General features: G+C 56.9%; 1 protein-coding gene and 1 long non-coding RNA gene across 2 annotated transcripts in view; one reads left to right on the top strand and one right to left on the bottom strand.

The window, feature by feature from the left end:
* C2CD2 (C2 calcium dependent domain containing 2) overlaps nt 1-13,697 on the top strand; it is a 57,288-nt gene extending 43,591 nt beyond the window's left edge. The window contains 3 exon segments of the mRNA XM_038581546.1: nt 151-278; nt 1,886-2,201; nt 9,968-13,697. Of these exon segments, the coding sequence (XP_038437474.1) occupies nt 151-278; nt 1,886-2,201; nt 9,968-10,230 (707 nt within the window). The 3' untranslated portion in view covers nt 10,231-13,697.
* Nucleotides 4,175-19,409, bottom strand: LOC102154225. The gene is made up of 3 exons (XR_005382431.1): nt 16,418-19,409; nt 5,413-5,563; nt 4,175-4,811 (listed from the first exon to the last, which is right to left on the bottom strand). It is a non-coding gene; the product is annotated as an uncharacterized LOC102154225 (long non-coding RNA).
* Between the last annotated feature and the right edge of the window lie 56 nt (nt 19,410-19,465).

The raw sequence follows: 19,465 nt of genomic DNA, 5'->3' as shown, positions 1-19,465 counted from the left end.
TTGACGGAAGAGATTTGCACACCCCCCCCCCCCCCCGGGGCGGCCACCCCCGGCTGGGGATGGTTCCCATCAGCCCTGGAGGTCCCCGGGGTGGGGTGCGGGGGGGCGTGCAGCGTGTGCGGCGAGCTCAGCGCCCCCTTCCCCCCGCAGAGCTGCTGGTGCTCAATGGCTCGGACCCCGTGGCGGAAGTCGCCATCCGCCAGCTCAGCGAGTCCTCAAAGCTGAAGGTCAAGTCGCCACGTAAGAAGAGCACCATCATCATATCAGGGATCTCCAAGGTACGGCCCTGCGTCCCGGGGGGCCGGGTCCTCCCGAGCCCTGGTGACGCCCTGACAGCTCCCTGCAAAGGGCAGGTGCCGTTTGGCTGCCCGGCACGCGGGTCACCACGACATTGTGTTTGTGCGGCCCACCCCGTCCGGGAGGACGCTTGCAGGCTTCTGGCCGGGGTGCTCTGGCTGTGGAGGGGCTGCGGAAATCACACGGGGGAGGCCGTGCAAAGGGAGGGACTGGCGTGATGCAAGGTTCCCATTGGGGGACGGAACCTCCACCCTCTCGCACGTCGACCGTGGGGCGCTTTCCCTTTCCACGCTACGTGTTTCCAGACCATTTTAGTTGTTCTTGCAGTGGAGGCCTGTGCCTCTTGCAGTCAGAGACGTGACGCGTGGATTGTTTTAAGACGTCCCCTTCTCTTGCTCTGCGATGTGGGTGCAGAGCCCTTGGTGGGCGCAGGCAGGCCAGGCTGCCGGAGAGGCCGGCCCCTAGGGCCCAGGGGCCACACACTGGTCCCTTAACTGGTGTGATTCCCATTTCAGAATGGATGAGGAGGATGCCAGCAAGGGATTTGGTCGCTGTGGGGGGTGAGGAGGTGACGACTTTCTCAACGCAGGGCAGGCTGTGGGAGGGGGGCAGCGTGTAGCTCATGCCTCAGTGGGGACGGGGGGCAGGAGGGGCCAGAGGCGCGGCGCCGGTGTTGCCATGGTAGCCAGGGCCCCGGTGGCCGCAGCTCTGGTCCCGGCAGGCCTCCCAGGCACCTGCGGCCAGGTGCTGCCCCTGCACTTCCAGCGGCGGCCAGCAGGGAGGCGACGGCATGGGGTGGGGTCCCTGACTGCGTCCTCTCTGCCTTCTCTAGGGCTGTATCTTGGAGTCTCTAGGAACCCGAGGACCTTTTCATTTCATGCATCCAACCCACCGCGGTGCCTGTTTACCGCGTGCTCAGGTCGTCCCGTCTTGAGTCCGTGGGCGCTCAGCCAGCCAAGTGCCATTGGCAGGAAGCAGGCCCCCCTGGGAACGGGGTGGGGGCCCCTTGCGGTCACTTTCCACCCCCCCCACCCCAGCCAGCCGGCTGCCGGGCCAAGGGTAGCACCCGCACAGAGAGGTCACACGCAGGATTTTAGGCCACAGCACGCACGCCTGCAGAAAGCAAACTCCCGTAGGAAGGGCTGTGGAAAGTGTTAAAAGTGTTAAAAGTGAACTGAACCTGTAGCCCTCTCTGTGTCCCCCCGTGCCCACCCGCCCGTGCACCATCCGCCACTTAGAAGGAAGTCTCGCCCTCCCTGCTGGGCGCCCCTGCTGGGGAAGGGTGTTTGCAGGGAGGGGGTGTCTTGCTCCTCCACCTGTGAACTCAGGCGCCCCTGGCAGCCAGAGAGGGGGCCCCCGACCCTCCGCCCTGAGGGTGGGTGATGGGGGAGACCGGCACGGGCTGCCTGTCAGTCCCTTTGAGAAACGGCTGTGCCTCTTTGGAAAACCGTGAACTGACGTCTTCCGACGCTTTGGAATCGTCAGGATGTTGGCACAGAGCCTTCCAGGCTTTTCCACACCCACTCCTCCTCCCGCGTGTCCTTGCCACCATCTCTCATGCTGACTTTTTTCTCTCGTCCTGGGATAGACCTCACTATCTCAGGACAATGCTGCTGCCATGATGCTGGACTACTCGGCCTCCCTGGACAGCGCCCGCCAGGAGGACACCCCGTCCCTTCTGGGCACAGCTGCAGCCTCTGCACCACCCGAGGAGGAAGAGGCCTCGGCCCCGCTGGCCCCGGAGCCCCAGGAGCCCCAGGAGAGCGAGCTGGACTCCTGGGACTTGGACAAGGAGTCACAGGCGTCAGCGTGGGGCAGCCAGGCCCCACTGGACCCTGATGGGGACGAGCTGTCTGAGAGCTCCCTGAGCGTGTCGGAGCCGGGCGCCACCAAGAAGCATAAAGGTACCTGCGCCCCCGCACCCCGCGCGCCGGCCCACCCCATGGCTCTCCTGTCTTGCCAGGGTCTAAGCTAACGTTAGCTCCCATCACCTGCTTTCCTGCCCTGCTCCTCTGCAGACCCACCTCCCCCAGCACCTCGCCCCAGCCAGTGCACACACTCGCAGGGCAGGGTCGGGCCCCCCTGGAACCAGCGGGCAGGGGGGCAGTTTGAGGTCATGCCCAGAGCACCCCTTCTTCCGTGCTCCACCCCTGCCCCAGGAATAGAACTCTCCAGAACATTTAGGGGGGAGGTCACCGAGCGGCATATGACACCCATGCTGGGGCCCAAGAGACTCCGCACAAAACCCGCAGAGACCGGGCCTCCCCGAGCCGTGGAGATCGGCACCTCTGCTCCTTCTGCCTCAGAGTCTTCCCTCCGCCCCAAACCTGGCCAGACCTCAGCGCGCGGACCCGCCAGGGCCCCAGGGCAGAGAAGTTCCCCCAGAAAATGAACCGGTTAGCTTAATGCGTGTGTGGTGATGAGTAGTCGCGTCGTCGGAACCATCCCTTGTTTTCCGTTAGCCTTAAGTTTGTGGATTTTGTCGACGCGCGCAGTTGTCCTTGGTGCTTTGGCATGACCGGGACCTAAAGACGCGTTCTGCGGGGATGCAGTCTGGGGGCTCGAGGTCAGTTCTAGAGCGGGGGGCGAGGGGGGCGTCAAGCCTCCCACACCTCAGCTCCTCCACGAGCGAGGATGCGCCCATCTCCAGGCAGGGACCCGGAGATCCCAGTGCAGAGACAGGATGGGAGACGGAATGCAGGCGCCTGACCCCGGCTGGGAGTCGTGGGTGCAGCTCAGTGCTAAGTCCTCGGCCACCCCGCCCCCCCTCCCCTGTCCCCCGAGAACGCAGACTTTAGGAGACCTCAGCACTCAGTCCTGAGGTCGGGAACCTTGGTAGGCTGTTCCTGCCGCCACAGCCCAGTGGTTCTGGAACTGGGTGATTGTGTCCCCCCCCCACACCCCCCAGGGGACCCTGCCAGTGTCCTGGGACAGCTTCAGCTGCCACAGTTGGGGGCTGGGGTGCTGCTGGCAGCAGGCACTAGAGGCCGGGGTGCAGCTCGCCAGCCCGCAGTGTGCCACACGGTGGCCTGTGGCCCCGTAGCTGAGGGCCCTGCTGTAGGGGCCTGCCCTCATCCCCGCCCCCCCTTCCTTGTCGGCTTCATGTGTGTCCCCGTGAGCCACACCCATGTGGAAGCAGGGGAGGCACAGATGGGGACCCACTGGAAGCCAGGAGGAGGAAAGAAGGAGGGAGAGGGCACGATCTCCAGGCCGCGTGATGGAGATGGGACCTCGGGCCCCGTCTGCCTGCTGGCCCGGGCCCGGGAGACTCCCTCGCTCCCGTACAGAAGGCGCAGCCCGGGTGATGGGAAAGGCGGCCTGGCTGTGGGTCCACAGGGCGCCCCCCGCCCCCAGTCTCAGGGCCAGCACCGCCCCAGGGAGCTCCCCCAGCCCCATGGAAGGCAGTGTGTGCGCTGGACAGGGTAGAAGACGGGGTGCAGGGCGGGGTGCCCTCTCCTCTCCCTTCCTCCTCCCGATGGCCAACAGTCCGCTGCCTCTTCTCATGAACCCCAGCCCCCTCCCCCACATCCGCCCTCCTGTGTTCACTCTGAGAGGCCCTGCCTCGTCGACCCCAAGTCCATCCAGAGAGCACCCTTCCCTCGTCTGTTGCTTCCTCTGCTTTTCCTTCCGGAGAGTTCTTTCCCTTGGGCGTCTATCCTTGCTGTGCCATGGCCACGCTTCTCCTTTCCTGAACTGGACCCTTCCAAAAGGGCACTCTTGGGGACCGAGGTGCTGACAGGTGCGCTGGGGCCACCTCCAGGTGTGCTGGGGCACAGGGACCGCGCTGGACGTCTACCCTGATGGCACCACTGCACAGACCGAGAATTTTTTTCTTTTTAAGATTTTATTATTTATTTATGAAAGAGAGAGAGGCAGAGTCACAGGCAGAGGGAGAAGCAGGCTCCTTGCAGGGAGCCCAACACAGGACTCGATCCCGGGTCTCCAGGATCACGCCCTGGGCTGAAGGCAGGTGCCAAATCGCTGGGCCATCGGGGCTGCCCCAGACCGAGAATTTATAAAGGGGCGTATCTGGCAGTGTTTTCAAACTTGCTTCCCCCTTCCAGTGTTTTCTGAGCGATTTGGACACTGCATCTCCACGAGATGTTGTCGGAACCTCAGACGATGATGTGTTACGGGTGCCAGAGGGTAGATGTGCTCCAGCAACAGTTCTACCCTGGGGATCAAGGGAGCGCGCTCTCGTTTTTAAACCGAGGCTCGTTTTGGCTCCAGAACCACCCACCTGCACCTTGCGTCCCAGCAGGGAGTTTGCACGGGTCCCCAAGACTGCCCGCGTGGTTACGGTCCTCCTGGGGTTTCGCTGGTTGGAAATGCTGCAGCCAATGCAGGAAATCTATTCCCCAGATTCGGGTTTATTTTTAGCTTCACTGAGGGTCCGCGTGGTTGCCGGGCAACGGGAACGTACTCCCCGTGACCGTGTGTTCCGAGATGGTTAGGACGGCAAGGTCTGTGTTAGGTGTACTTTACGTTGGTAAGAACAAAAGTAGTGATGGAGACTTTGCAAAATATTAAAAAGTAAAAATAAATAAATAAATAAATAAATATAAATAAATAAATAAACCCAGAACTAAAACCCCGACCCCCAAGCCTTGCCAGGTGTCCTGCCCCGTAACCTCCCATGCGTGCCAGGTGTGATGCTTCGGGACTCACTGTCTGTCATTCTTGTTTTGCTCCTGCATGTTTTGCTTTTGACCTCTGACCTCTTCCTTCTCGCCATCGTGCTCATTCCCTTTAGCTTAAGAGGATCGCTATGCCAACCAGAATTAATTGCCTACACAGTAAGTCCTGTCTTCTTATTTTTTCTTTTTCCCCCCAAAATCGAGTACAGCCTTGTCCTGAGCAAAGCCTGTTCTGTTACAACAGGAAGCTGGTCCCCCTTCCCTTCCTCTCCCGTCACTTCCCAGCTCGACCGGCCCACGGTGTCTGTTTTCCCCACATTCCTCCTTAGACGTGTGCCGGGCGGGTTAGTGCAGCACCTTCGCCCGACCGGGGGGTGCAGGGGTGCTGCCCCCCAGCTCAGGGGACACGGCCCTGCACGCTGCCCTGTGCATACACACCGCTTCCCTTAGCCGTGCTCTGGTTCTACCAAGTACTCACTTTTGCAGACGGGCTCGCTGTGGTTTAGCTGGAGTTCACAAGCTGTTTGAGGGCAGCAACCTCCGATGTGCGAGGGGACTTTTGCTCCTTCCTCCCTACCTCTCAGAGGCCGAGATGGATTCTCCGGTGAGCCACTCACGTCTGTTAGGGTCTGTGGAGACAAAGGAGGATAAATTTGCAAATACTTGCTGTGTCAAAGCTCTATTTTGGAATAATTATTTTTGAATTTCTCCCTATTTGTTTAACCTTTGGCCCATTTCTGATTTTTTTTTTTTTAACCTTGCTAGAACCAGGGAAGGATGTTTTTGTTTTTTTTTTTTCCCCTCTTCTCCATCCCCCCATGTAAGATTTTGGCCACTTCAAATCTCATATATCTCCGCTCCAGATTTTACCTTAAGGAGTTTTTAAGATTGGAGGCGAGGTCTGAGTCTCGCTCCTGCCTGTTGGAGTGGCCGGACGTGGTCTGGAATAAAGGAGCTGGGCTTTATAAAGCCCACACCGCTCCAGCTCCTCTTGCTCAGGCCGCACGAACTTCCCTATCAGCAGAGGTGACCGATTCTGGGGGCCCAGAGGCAACGGGGACGTACCAAACTGTTGGTTATGGTCTTAGCCAGGGTCCTCCAGGGAAACAGAACCAAGGGGTGCTCAGGCGATTATGGGGTCTGATGGTCTGAAGTATGCGGGGTGGGCCGGAGGCTGAATTTCTTCCCCCGGAGGGAGGGAGCCCTTTGCGTTGGCTCTTCGGGTGTCCAGCTGATGGGCCGAAGCCCATGCACACATCCAGGTAGCTCGCTCTAGCCCGGGAGAGCCGGATGCAGGTGTTAACCACCTGCCAAGTGCCTTCCTGTGACACAGGAGCGTTTGACCGAATCGCTGGGCGCACCGGCCACGTTGACACAGAACAGAAGGCAGAGCAGCACAGTCTCGGGGCGAGAAAGTTCCAGGTGCTGTCACTCCCCAGCTGACGGGCGAGTGTGCTTGCCTGTCCGTCCCCCGCGGGGTGGTGGAGTCAGCGTCACCCCTGGGGCCTTGCTCTTCTGGCACTATTTACCCCAAAGGGAACTGTGCTTCGTGCCCAAGTTTAAACAGACCTTAACGTTTTTATTTAGAAAAACGAGAGTGGATGACCTCCGTTTATGCTCGTCATTCTTCACGTTCGATGGGTCTGGCATGGGCTTGCGTCACTAAAGCAGCCTGTCCTACACTCGCTACCAGCGTGCCTCTCGAGATTTATGTCGTTCCGTGAAGCCGGTCCACGTCCGTGTGGGGGTGCAGGGCTGGGCTCTGTGACGCCTCTGAGAGCTGAGGCCCACCACACTCCCGGGAGGCCTCCCTGGTGACCACCCACGGACACCTGCTGGCCACTTGTCTGGGGTGGGACCCATCCCCTGCCGGCTCACACAGCATCCCTCAGGTGTCCAGGGTAGCCAGGTGTGGGAACACAGGCCTTCTGCCCTGGTGCCCACGTTGGAGCAGAGCGCATCACTGCCAGGGATCTGATCTCCCTCAGGCGCCTCTGGGGGATGTACACGGGGTTCCAGCCTATAGATTTTAAGATCTATAAGATCTATATAAGGTCTATTTAAGATCTGTAAGATTTTAAGATTTTGCAAACCTTGGCCCCTCCTTTACCACGACCCCTCCATCCCAGGCGGTGGTATTGTCCCTGTAGATGCCGTGACAAGTCATGTAAAGTTAGGGGAATGCCAGGCTTGGTGACTCTCTCCAGTGACGTTGGGATGATGGGTACCCGGGGGGACACAGGACATCACCTGCTTCTGGTTTGGACGCTGAACAGTCAGGTTTCACAAAACAGCAGCCCTGTTCTGAGAGCCTCAGTGGGGATGGAAGCACAGAACACAGCCCGTGACCAGCCCCGTCCATGTGGGGTGCAGGAGCAGACCTTAGCTTGTGGGACAGACCACGGCAGGCAGGACGGTCTCAAGTCACTGTGGTACACAGCTCTTTCCACTTCACTGATTTAACTCACAGGCTGCAAGTCCCTGAGGGTTCCTCTGAATCTGAATATGCAAGAATTTGAATTTTAGTCATTTTAAAGTATATTTCATTTTTTTTTTAATTAAAGAGAGCATGCATGCTAGTCAGTGGGGAGGGGCAGGGAGAGAGGGAGAGAGACTCTCCAGCAGACGCCCTGCTGAGCATGGAGCCCGACGCGGAGCTCGATCCCACGACCATGAGATCACGAGCTGAGCCGAAACCAAGAGTCAGACACTTAACTGGCTGAGCTACCCAGGTGCCCCAAGTGCGGTTGCTTGCTTGCAAACATGCAGATTCCCTTTTTAGAGAATTTTGAGCACAGCCACCTCCTGCCTCTCTCCGTGCTCTGGCTTCCCTCCGAATCTGGTGCAAGCCCATGCTTCTCAACAGCCAGCTGCTGAGCCCCGCAGGGCAGGCTGGTCTGTCCCGTTGCACACTGCCTTGTGCTGGAAACGGACGGTCTCCCAGCTCTGGAGGCCAGAAGGTTGAGGTCAAGGTGTGGGCAGGGCTGGTTCCTCCTGCTGGCGAGGACGGAGGATCTGCTCCATGCTCTCCCCAGGCTTCTGGTGTTTGCCGGCATCCTTGACTTTCCTTGGCTTGTAAAAGCGTGACCCCCCATATAAGAACACGGTCATATTGGTGCAGCGCCTGCCCTAATTCACGGTAGATGAATCACCTCAGTGAAGACCCTGTCTGTAAAATAAGGTCACATTCTGAGCTACTGGGGCTCAGGACCCCAACGTAGGAATTCTGGAGGGGCATGATCCAACCCACACCACCACCCCTGCTCACACCGCAGACCCCAGACCCACTCTCGGTGCAGGGCCACCTGGTATGGGGTGTTCCAGGACAGCACCTGTTCCTGCTGGGCTTCCAGGTCCTGGAGCCTCCAACTGACCCGGGGATAGGCCGGTCTGCCCCCCTCGGGCTTCTAGCCCCCTGGGGACACTGTGGCATGGGGTCAGAGCACCTCAGGTTAACCAAATAGACCCTGCCTTCCTCTCCTCTGTTCTAGTGAGAGCCCACATTTATCTTCCCTTCAGGGACCCCAAGCTTAACCTAAAGCTGGTTTCTGTAGATCAGAAACACCTCCTTGGCCCCGGTGACCCAAGGTGGCCTTCAGGCTGGGGCCCCTCACTGTGCCCAGGGTATCCATCCGCCGGGAACTTAGCTGGTGGGTCCCGCTGCATCCAGCCCCCTGGCCAGACTGCACAGTCAAATCCAGCTGTTAGTGGTGATGGGCGTCGTGATAGGCCGCATCTCATGGGGATTTGAACAGCTCCGGGAATGGTCAGGGCCCCCAGAAGTGGCACAGCAGCCCCGTGGCCAGAGCAGAGCCACCTACACATTTACACTCCCCTTCCCGCTGTCCTGGAGACCCCAGCACACGGCCTCTCCGCACGAGCTAACTGTACACGTAGCCTCATGATTCTTCAGAATAGGCTATTTGATTATATCCAAAGAGAAAATTAAAGAAAAAAAAAAGGATCTTTTCAGCAGCATTGACCAGATGATAGTCAGCCTCTGCCTCGGGGCTCGAGCTCTGCTCTACAGCTGAGCCTGGACAGAACACGTGGGAAGTTCATCCTCAGTGCCCCGTCCAGTGAGCAGCCTCTTAAAATCATGGGGTGTGCTGCTTTTCAGTTGTTTTTTTAAAATATTTTATTTATTCATGAGAGACACAGAGAGAGGCAGAGACACAGGCAGTGGGAGAAGCAGGCTCCCTGCAGGGAGCCCGATGCGGGACTCGATCCCAGGACCCCGGGGGGTCAAGCCCTGAGCTGAAGGCAGACGCTCGACCACTGAGCCACCCGGGTGCCCCTGCTTTTCAGTGTTGATTGTTCAGAGGTACACAGACAGGGGGGGCCCAATCCCGCCACCGTCCGCATGCGTTTCGTGTGGAAGAGCCAGCAGATGCTCTTCGTTATCCCCTCTGAATAAACACGATGGCTCCTGGTGTAGATCCTGGCTCCTGAAGTATTTGTTGGCCTTATGGTGACGATAAGGAATTGTCAAATAGCCATAAAGCTCCTCACCCAGATGGTCAGACTTCCTTCTTCCAAAGCCCGCAGCACCTCCACGCAAATGTAACGACCTCCAGGCTGGCTGGAAAGGTCCCCAGACCCTGCTGGGGTGTTAAGAGCACGACCATCTTTCCTGGGGCACAGAGCCCTTCAGCATTTCTGCCCTTTCCAAAGAAGGGGTGCGGTGGCGGGGGCGGTGGGGGACCCGAGGTGGGGACAGTCTGTTGCCATCTGCCTCGACTAGGAAGTCAGCCATAGAGCTCTCTGCCCGGGGATGCTCTCCAGCTCTCTGCTTCTCCCCAGCTCTCTGCTTCTCAGGCAAAGTCTTGTCCTTTTGAAAACTCCGGTGTGTGGTGTCCGGGCCCGTTCACCCCGCTTTTGCCCGTGGGCAGGGTGACAGCACAGTGAAGTAAGAAACTGCTCTTGGCAGAGGCCCCCAAACTTCCCCGGGTCTTTTCACCTTGGCCTCTCACGGTCCCGGGGTTTTCCTCCGCGGCCCACCTGACCAGCCCCCCTGTACTTTCCTCTTGCAGGAGGCATTTTAAGGAAAGGCGCGAAGCTGTTCTTCCGCCGGCGGCATCAGCAGAAGGACCCTGGCATGAGCCAGTCGCACAATGACCTCGTGTTCCTGCAGCAGCCGGAGGGAGCCCGGAGGAAGGGGGTGACGCTCACCAGGATCCTGAACAGGAAGCTGCTCTCCAGGCACAGAAGCAAGAGCGCCGTGAACGGGGCCCCGGTGGACCACGAGGCCGGCGGCCTGCTGCACCCGGACGCTGGAAGGCGCGGGCCCACCTAGCCGCCCGCCGGCCCGCCGGCCCGCCGGCCCTAGCTGGGGTTCCCCCGACAAGTTCATCTCCTAGAGGGGAATGAGAATCTGAGTCTCGGGCCAGGAGGTTCCCCCCAGAGAAAACTGACAAAGGCCGCTTTGCCACCCGATGCCAAAGGAGACCTGAAGGCGCTGCCCCGTGGGCTGTGCTCACATCTCAGAGCTCAAGTCAAATGTTAGAAAAAGATTTACGTTATGAACTAAAGAGCATCCCGTGATGGACGGTGATGGGGCAGGTTTGGGGGACTCGATGGGACCCACTCAGCACTCGGACACCTGTTACCGTGGGTCCGCGCCTGGACCGCGTCGCAAGGCGGGGGTGGGTGTCCCTCTGTGCTGTCGCTGTGAACGCAACGGGTGGGTCACCTGTCCTCACCGGCTGCTCGGAATAGGGGTGCAGCTGGCTCTGAGTACAGAGAGGTGGGACACAGACAGGATTTGGGGTCGATGGAGAAATTACGGTGGTAACGGAGACGGTGTGCCTGAGGTAGGACGATGGTTGCCTTCGACATTAGCCATATAACTTGAAACCGTATGCAAACACTAAATCTATGCTGTGCACACTACTCTGAGCGCTCTGTACGTTTACTTTGAGCCTGTTTGCAAGTGGGAGCTCTCTCACTTCCTCTGTGCTTTTTACATTTTTCTCTACAGTGTCAGAAGCGCCTCATGATCCCAGTGGAGCCGTCGACATGGGGCTTTTTCCCCCTCAACCCCCCGCTGGCATACTCAAGTGTGCAGGGGGCCTCCCGAGTACAGCTAGAAGCAGTGACAGCCCAGCACGGCGACCGTGCACACGCACGCACACACGCACACACACACACACGGGTTTTCTTTAGGACACGGCTGGTTTGCCAAATGTTGCAAGAGGCCAAAACAAAGTACACTGAGGACAAAAGAGAAAATTAGCGGAGGTCTGGAGGTCTCAGGTACGAGGTGTGAGCCTTAGGGATGGGCCAAGCTTTGCATCACACTCCTTTGGGGGGGCTCTTGAGAATTCTGCTGTAGACAGGGCTTGACACGTCTTGGGGTGTCCTTGCCTTGCTTGCCCGTGGGGACAGGAAAAAGAAAACCGTGGCCCGCTGCATGCCCATCCGCGTGCCCTTCACACCACGTCCCTGGTCCGCCCGCCTCTCCGTGTGTGCCCGTGCCGCCCGGAGGCCTCGCCTCGAGGGCCGTGGTCGTTCCTCTGAAAAGTTTTGATGCTTTACCGAGATTCACTTTTTTCCAGGAAGATTTGAAAGCCCGTTACGAAGCCTGACTTCTATCACGGACACGGAATCCGGGGAGCTCCTTCCCACAAGCATGTTTGTCGACCCTTAAATTATCTATTTCGGGGGCCGTGGAGCCACTGCCAAACAAAAACCTTCGTGCAAACAGAACCCCCCCCACACACCCCTTTTCTTGAGGGAACAAATTCTCAGACGACATTAAGAATCTCACTTTGCAAGACACGTTTAGAAATCCCTCGGCGTCCCTGGAATTACCAGGTGATGGTAATTCCGTAAAAACGGGTTTTTACGGTGAACGTCCTGAGTTTCGTCGGTGTGACACCGCACGGGGCATTCCGACATCTAATAACCACGTCACTCCCTGCGGGTTCGTAGTCACTACTAGTCTTTTTTTGGAACACATCTGGTCACTCCTGTTTTACCGGTAGGATTGCTGCCCTTGGGACACTGGAGAATTAATTGTCCAGGACGTGGGGCAATTTCAGGCACCTGAGCAGGACTAATTCTTAGCACAGTCTTTTGCTTGACTGTGATGTTTGGATCGACTCGATTTATTCAATGTGACGATATCAGGGTTTTACTTGGGAGCTCTCTCGCTCTCAAAAAAAAAAAAAAAATAATAATAATGTCTCTGCTATTCCCATTTCTGACGGGCCCCGTGAGTCTTTTGCTCCCTGCTGGATGCTTTGGTCAAGGGCTCTTGCTGTCTCAACTTCCCGATGACCGGAGGCCTCGTCCAGGGTCCCGTGCAAGCGGCAGGTGGGCTGAGTGTCCCACATGCGAGAGCCACAGGGCGTCAAGATCATGCTTCTGTGCATCTGTCGGGCACACGTCGGCAGCTCCGTACCTTTGCATAGGACCCCGGAGCCCCTCCTCAGGACGCACACACACGTTTTCTCCATCTGGGGGCCTCTTCTGAAGTCAGCGGACGAGGACGTAGCAGGGAGCTCACGAGCCGAGCATGAAGGGTGCGTGCACGCGGCACCGAGAGACCACGGGCCTGCGGATCCTGCGAGTGCCGCCCTCCTGGCCGTTGACCCCGACTGGTGCCTGCGCGGTGGGGGTCTCCGTGGCAAGGACACGTCACGATCCACCAGATGCCACGCACGCCAGCCTGCAGATCACCTCATTCCCTTGCCTTTCCGTGCGTGTGAGTGGCTGCGGGGCTTTTTTTGTTTCGCCGTCACGGTATTTTTGCAGGGCGGTGTTGCAAAGTGAGGTCTCTCGAACGCTAATAGGAGCGTGTGTCTGCGCGGCTGGGACCAGGCCTCACGTGGGCGGTCGCGAGCTCTGTGTTCAAGGACGTGCCTGGGTTCTTTGCAGAGAAAGTTGAGGGAGCTTCAAGGGTGTGTGTGTCATTAACGTAGCAATAAAAGCACTGATCTCCTTGTCCCTCCTTGTCCCGTTGGAAACCCGCTGTGAAGGAGGTTTAGACAGAGCACTTTATTTAAATCAACGCTCAAGCGTAAGCTGCAAGCCGGCCCTTGATCCCACCCCCCATAGCTCCTTGCCCACGAGTCACGAATTTGGTGCCTGTTTAGGGTTTTGATGGGTTTTACCAGCTGCGTCTATAGAAGAGAGTTGCAGACTTTCTTCTCCAGCAGAAAGTGACAACTTATGTCGCTGCCACCAGTTGCAGGGCTTTTCCCAGGAATAGGCCCACAGCTCCCGGTCTTGACAGCTCAGCTCAGAGCACAGGCTGGGAGCCGCTGGGTGCGACGCCAGTCTTGCATGGGCGTGGGCTCGGTGCCAGGCCCTCCGTCCGCTGCCCTGCACCTGCTCAGGCCCCACTACCAAAGTGGCACGGACACGCTGGTGCTGCTGTGTTCTTGCAAGGAAAACTCAGGTCCCCTCCAGGCCCTTCCTTTCAGCATCCCTGTTGTAGTGGGAGGGGGCATCAGGAAAACCTCGACCCGCTCAGGTCACCCGGCTTCCCACTGACGGATTAGCCTTGTAGGGTTTCCCTCCCTTGCCTCCCAATGTCACTTCAAAGCTACATTTTTTTTTTTTTTAAAGGAAAGGTTTTCCCGGGTACGTGGGCAGGTCTGGCGTGACGATCGGGTGTGGTGACGAACGTGCCGGACAGCGATCATATTGCTTGGTAGCACTTTAAACACAGATCCCGCTCCTATACCAAACTGTGGAAGATGTGGCCGCCACGGGAACGGTCTTTGAAAGAAATAAACGTGCACGTGGAACACGAAACACCGAGTTGTGTCTGCTGAGCCCCGGGGTCCTGGGTCACCTTCCGTCTGCTGCATGAGGCTCGGCAGCCCGGGTGCCGCCCATGTGGCCGCTGCTGCTTGCTTCGTTCCTGGCAGAGGCCCTTCCTATCCTTGTCCCGACTCGACGCTGGCATCCTGTTGCAGGCCTGGAGAAAGTCAACGTTTCCGGTGACCCCTGGGGTCATGGTGGGTGGTGGGTGCTACCTGCCAGGGTCTGCTTGGCCCGGGTCCTCCAGCGGTGCAAGCTGGCACGAGGCGACCCTGCATGGTCCCCAGGCACCTTCTGACGAGCTCTCTCCCCGTGGTCAATGCCCGCCCCGTGTGGAGCAGGCTCCTGTGTGGGGCAGGTGTCACAGCAGCACGGGGCTCGCGGTGGCTCCTGGGGGGGACGGGGCAGCTGGCTCTGGAGCCGGGCACGGCCAGGCGGGTGGACAGGTCCCGCACAAACCCTGCAGGCATCTCGGCTCCTTCCGGGGGGGTCCTTCCCGGGGGTCCGTGTCTCTGCTTCTCCCTCCTCCCTCTCTGAGCCCAGGCACTACAGCAGTTGTGGAAGTGGTGATCTGCGGTCCAATCTGCGCGGAGGCCGCAGGAGACCAGCTGGGCTCGCTGCAAAGCCAGCCTTGTCCCAACTTACCAGCTTTCTTAACCGGATCTCCTGCCCGTCACCTCGAGGCACACACCGTACTCTTACCAACCCCAACAGCACTGTCAGTATTTTTTTTTATTATTATTTTAGAGCGAGAAGAGAGAAAGTGCATTGAGTGGGGGGAAGTGGCAGAGGGAGGGAGAGAGAAAATCTGAAGCAGGCTGCACGCCCCGTGAGAAGCCCGACGTGGGGCTCGAGCTCACAATCCCAAGATTGTGTGACCTGAGCAGAAAACAAGAGTCGGACGCTCAACCCCCGGAGCCCCCCAGGTGGCCCTCACTGCGAATGGACACCCCTCGTCCCCAGCACGTGCCGCTCCCGTCCGATGACCTAACCATACACAAGCCCGCCGTTTCCAGGAAGTAGCCTCCGGCCACCACGGACGGATGGCCCAGAGCACAGGGCGCTTCTTTCAATCCCTGTCACTTGCCTCCGTATCTGTCCCTCTCATGCTGGCTCCTAAGCAGGCGGTGCATCCATCCCTCGGGCTTGGGACAGTGGGCACGTAGTGACCGGTATCAGCTGACAGCCCTAGAGGAACACATCTGGGAAGTTCGCTGATGTCCGCTTTTCCCCACTCATCAGAGCCTGGGGTCGGGGGACAGAGCCCGCTGTGGCGGGGATGCCTGTGACACAACCGCGCTATCGTTTACCTTGCTCGCCCCTACAAATAGTGTCGATGTCAGTGCATCGTGTGTAGAAAAGGCAGGATGCTCACCAGGGAGGTCTGGATCCCAGGATGGATGACTCGGCAGTGTCCTCGCTGAAGGGGAAGATGCCAGACCAGACCCTCCTCCCACGGTGCCCTAGAAGCACCAATTTCACACACTGCCCCCCGCGTCCCCTGCTCCAACTGCCACTGGCACAATGCGAATCGTACCACACCGTCCCCCTGCCTGTGCCAAGCATTCAAAACTATTGATTATACGGATATCAATATTTATAAAGTGGGATGCTTAGGTGCCTTGGGCTACTTGGTATTTTATACAAAAGCTACATAAAGATTGTCACAGGGATGGTCGCGAATGCGAACTGAGCACTTAACTATGTGCCAGAATTTTTTTCAGAGTTTTACATCTACTGACTCATACATTCTTCGAAATAATCCCATGATGGGGCCACCTGGGTGGCTCAGTGGTTGAGCATCTGCCTTTGGCTCAGGGCGTGATCCCAGAGTCCCGGGATCGAGTCCCACGTCAGGGTTCCCTGCATGGACCCTTCTTCTCCCTCTGCCTGTGTCTCTGCCTCTCTCTCTCTCTCTCTCATGAATAAATAAAATCTAAAAAAAAAGAACATAAAATAATCCCATGAGATGAGGAAGCTGAGGCACACAGAGGTGAAGTAACTTGCCCAAGATTACACAGTGGATAAGCAGCACAACCAGAATTGACCCCAGGCTGCCCTGCTGGAGAATCCCTGCCCCGAGCCACGGACCTCTGCTACCTTGCATCAAATGGAGAGACCAGGACATCATCTTTTCTAAACTTTCAGCCCCCCGTTATGGGGGAGAATGCTGTTATAAAGCGAGATGCAATGCTTTGCACATTTTGAGAATTAAATTATTCGTTGCTCAGATCTATCTGGACAAGAAAAATTAGCCAGATCACAAAGCCAGAGGTGGTGTAGAGAAGTGGCTTTGGATAATATATATATATATTAAAATATATATTTAAAATATAAATTAAATAAAAAATATATAAAATATATATATTTAAAAAATATATATTTTTTATAACATCCGGTACAAAAAGGAGTCAATTAACAAAAAACCAGAGCTGATGAGCCATGTTAGTTAGAAATCGCATGTCTGAGGCGACCAGGCACAGGGCTGAGTGCATCATCCCCGGTGTGGGGCCACACCGTATCGCGATGACACCTTAATGCCACCGCTAGTGGCTGCTTGGGAGGAACAGCGCTCGTAGGAAAATCCACTCAGTAACGGAAACTCTTCTGCTTATTCATTTTTAATTCCCCAACTTTTAAAAATTTTAAACCTACAGAATAACCCACATAGACTTCAACTAGATTCACCGGTTTTGGTATATTTGCTTTACCTACGCACCATCCATTGATCAATTGATTCGTTGTTGTTTGGAGACCTCGTGTGTCACCCAGAATTCTTCAGAATGCGTTTCCTAAGGAGGATGGCCTCTTCACATCACATCCTCAATGGTTATCGTGCTTGGGAAGCAGGACGTAGATGCGAAACTACTATCCAGTGTCAGAGGCCCCATTCAGATCTCCCCCACTGCCCAAGAACATCTTTTATAGGTTTTTCTTCTTTTTCTTTTTCTGCTTGGGGTTCAGGCAAGGTTTCTACATTGCTTTGGTTGATAATAAAAATTGGACACTTTCAGAAATAACACTCTTTAAAAAAAATCTTTAAAAGTTTGGGTAAGACAAAAACCATATGATTTCACTCATATGTGGGATTTAAGAAAGAAAACATGAACATAGAGGAAGGGAGGGAAAATTAGGTGAAAATTGAGAGGAAGACACACCATAAGAGACGCTGAACTCTAGGAAACAAACAGGGTCGCTGTGGGGGCGGGGGCGGTGAGTAACTGGGTGATGGGCATGAAGGAGGGCACTTGATACAATGAGCACTGGGTGTTGTATGCAACTGAGGAATCACTCTATTCTACCTCTGAGACTAATAAAAAAATTAAAAAATAAAATTTTGGATACAAATCTGCCTTAAGACAAGTTATTTCCAGCCTTCATAGAAGGAATATATTAAACACATTGGGAATTCTTTTGAAGATGCTATGAGCATCGTGAATATGAATCCCAGCCCTGTGCTGCACGTATGATGAGAAATGGCGTTAGGTGGCCTCAGGTCTTCCACTTTTACAGGTTTTCACTCTTGGTTTAACCTGCCAATTTTTTTCTGCAAACAATCTGCTTTTGTTCACGCGTGCCAGTACCTCTGGTGTGCAGAGGCCCAGAGAACCAGCCACCTTTGAGAATTGTGAGTGGTCACTGGCGGGGGCGGAGGGGGGTGTGTGGGAGGTAGGTGAGGGGTGCACATTAGCTGTAGGAGTCAGTCTGGGGCTCTTGGGGATTGAGCAGAGACCTGAATGCTGAAAAGATGCGGGTGGAAAACCTTAGGAAAGCACTGCAAGGTAGAGGATCTGTGCAAAAGATCTCGAGGACGTGTGTGAGGGACAGAAGTCTGGAGGGAGACTGGGGTCCCCCAGCTGGGTGGGGTATGAACGGGGTAAAGGTGAGGTGATCAAGACCATAGGAGATCGTGGAGCAGACCTACCGCAAGTGCCGCTGGGAAGTCGCTCTGGGGAGGGCGGCTTGCCCCTCTGCACCTGCTCAACCTTCAAACTTATGGCGGAGCCCTTTTGATGGTCCTTATTACTGACCTTAGACACACGCCAATCCGTACAAGTAAGTCTGACTGTAGAATAAAGTCCCGATCGTGGGACTGCCGGGCCCCAGGCCCTATGCGTTTAGAATTTCTATATTAACAAATGGCCCGGATGAGGGCTATCCTCAATTATTCTCCCACCAGGAAAGGATGAAACAGCTTATTTTCTACAATCTTCAATATAATGCTATTAAGCTTAAAGAAAAAAAAAACTTTGCTAATGTAGCAGGTAAAGACGATTGCACTGCAATTTTGCTTTTTCTCTCATGACCATATATAGCTGAGTAGCTTTGCTTATGCTTAAAAGCCCTTGTCTTTCCCTTACTGGGGACTTTCCATTTTCTATGCGGTTCTCTATCTTTTTCCTCTTGATTCCTAGGAGCTTCCTCTGTAGGAAGGAAATGAGTCCTTTCTGACATCAATTTCCAATCACTTCCTGTCAGTGCATCCCCTCTTGGACTTTAGTGGGGGAGCTTTCTGCCTGAATGCTGAAAAGATGCAGCTGGAGAACCTTAGGAAAGAAAACAGAACCGCAGAACAAAGAGAACAGTTCTCTGGCCCTGCCCCCCAGACTAAAGGACCCCTCCAGCCCCTTCTATTTGTAGGTTTGTGGGCTCAGGTACATTTGACGCAGGGGGTCAAGAGGCCACACAGGCCACCAGGACCTGGGGTGTGGGCGGGGCAGAGACACCTCCAGGGAGCAGCCTGGCCTTCAGAGCCGCCCTAACCAGGGCAATGCTTTTCTGGAACTTTCCACATGGCAGCCTCGCTCTGGTCCAGGTGTGGATTTCAGGAGCCCACCTGCCCGGATGGGTCCAGATGCCCGCCCCTATCTGCTGCCGAGCCTCTCCGGGCGGCTAAGTCACCTGTGCGTGTTCCCAGAGGACTAAGAGGAAGGCAGCACCCCATCCCCTGCGTTCGGAAGCACCCAGGACCTGGCAGCAAGCCTCAGCCTGCTCTGCTTGCGAAGAAAAAATGTGACCACCCCCCGCCCCCACTTGCAAGGGAACATAGGGCTCCAGCGGCCCCCAGAAGAGACTTACAGGGCCCTGGGGCCGCTGGGGCCTCGGCTGCCAGGGTCTCGGGACTGGACAAGCCTCGAGGTCCAGGATGGGGCACATGAGGATGGGGCGGCAGAGCCAGCCCCGCGGCTCCCAGGCCGGTCAGGATCTGCAGCCCGCTGCTCTCCTGTCCACACCACCCGCCCTTCCACTATCTGATCCACATCACCCGCTCCCGGTTCCACACCGGTCACTCTCCCACCCCGTCTACACTGCCCTTGCCCTCTGCTCTCCCAACCACCCACCCTCACCACTCTACTGTCCATGCTGCCCGCTCCCGGGTCCCCAGCACCCGCTCTCCCATCCACACAGCCTTGCTCCCCGTCCACACCGCCTGCGACCTGCTTGCTGCAGGTTCATGCCTCCCGCTTCCGGGTCCACACCACCCACTCTCCCATCCCCTGTCCGCACGGCTTTTCTCACTCCCCGTCCACACCACCTGCGACTGGCTTGCTGTAGGTCCACGCCGCCCGCTCCCGGGTCCACACCACCCGCTGTCCCGTCCCCTGTCCGCGCGGCCTTTCTCACTCCCCGTCCACACCGCCTGCGACCCGCTTGTTGCAGGTCCACGCCGCCCGTTCCCGGGTCCACACCACCCTCTCTCCCGTCCCCCGTCCGCGCGGCCTTTCTCACTCCCCGTCCACACCGCCCGCGACCCGCTT

The sequence above is a fragment of the Canis lupus genome, chromosome 31 (assembly GCF_011100685.1).
Source record: "Canis lupus familiaris isolate Mischka breed German Shepherd chromosome 31, alternate assembly UU_Cfam_GSD_1.0, whole genome shotgun sequence".
In the NCBI taxonomy this organism is placed as follows: Eukaryota; Metazoa; Chordata; class Mammalia; order Carnivora; family Canidae; genus Canis; species Canis lupus.
The sequence above is the reverse complement of the archived record's forward strand: the minus strand, read 5'-3'. Positions and strand labels throughout refer to the sequence as shown.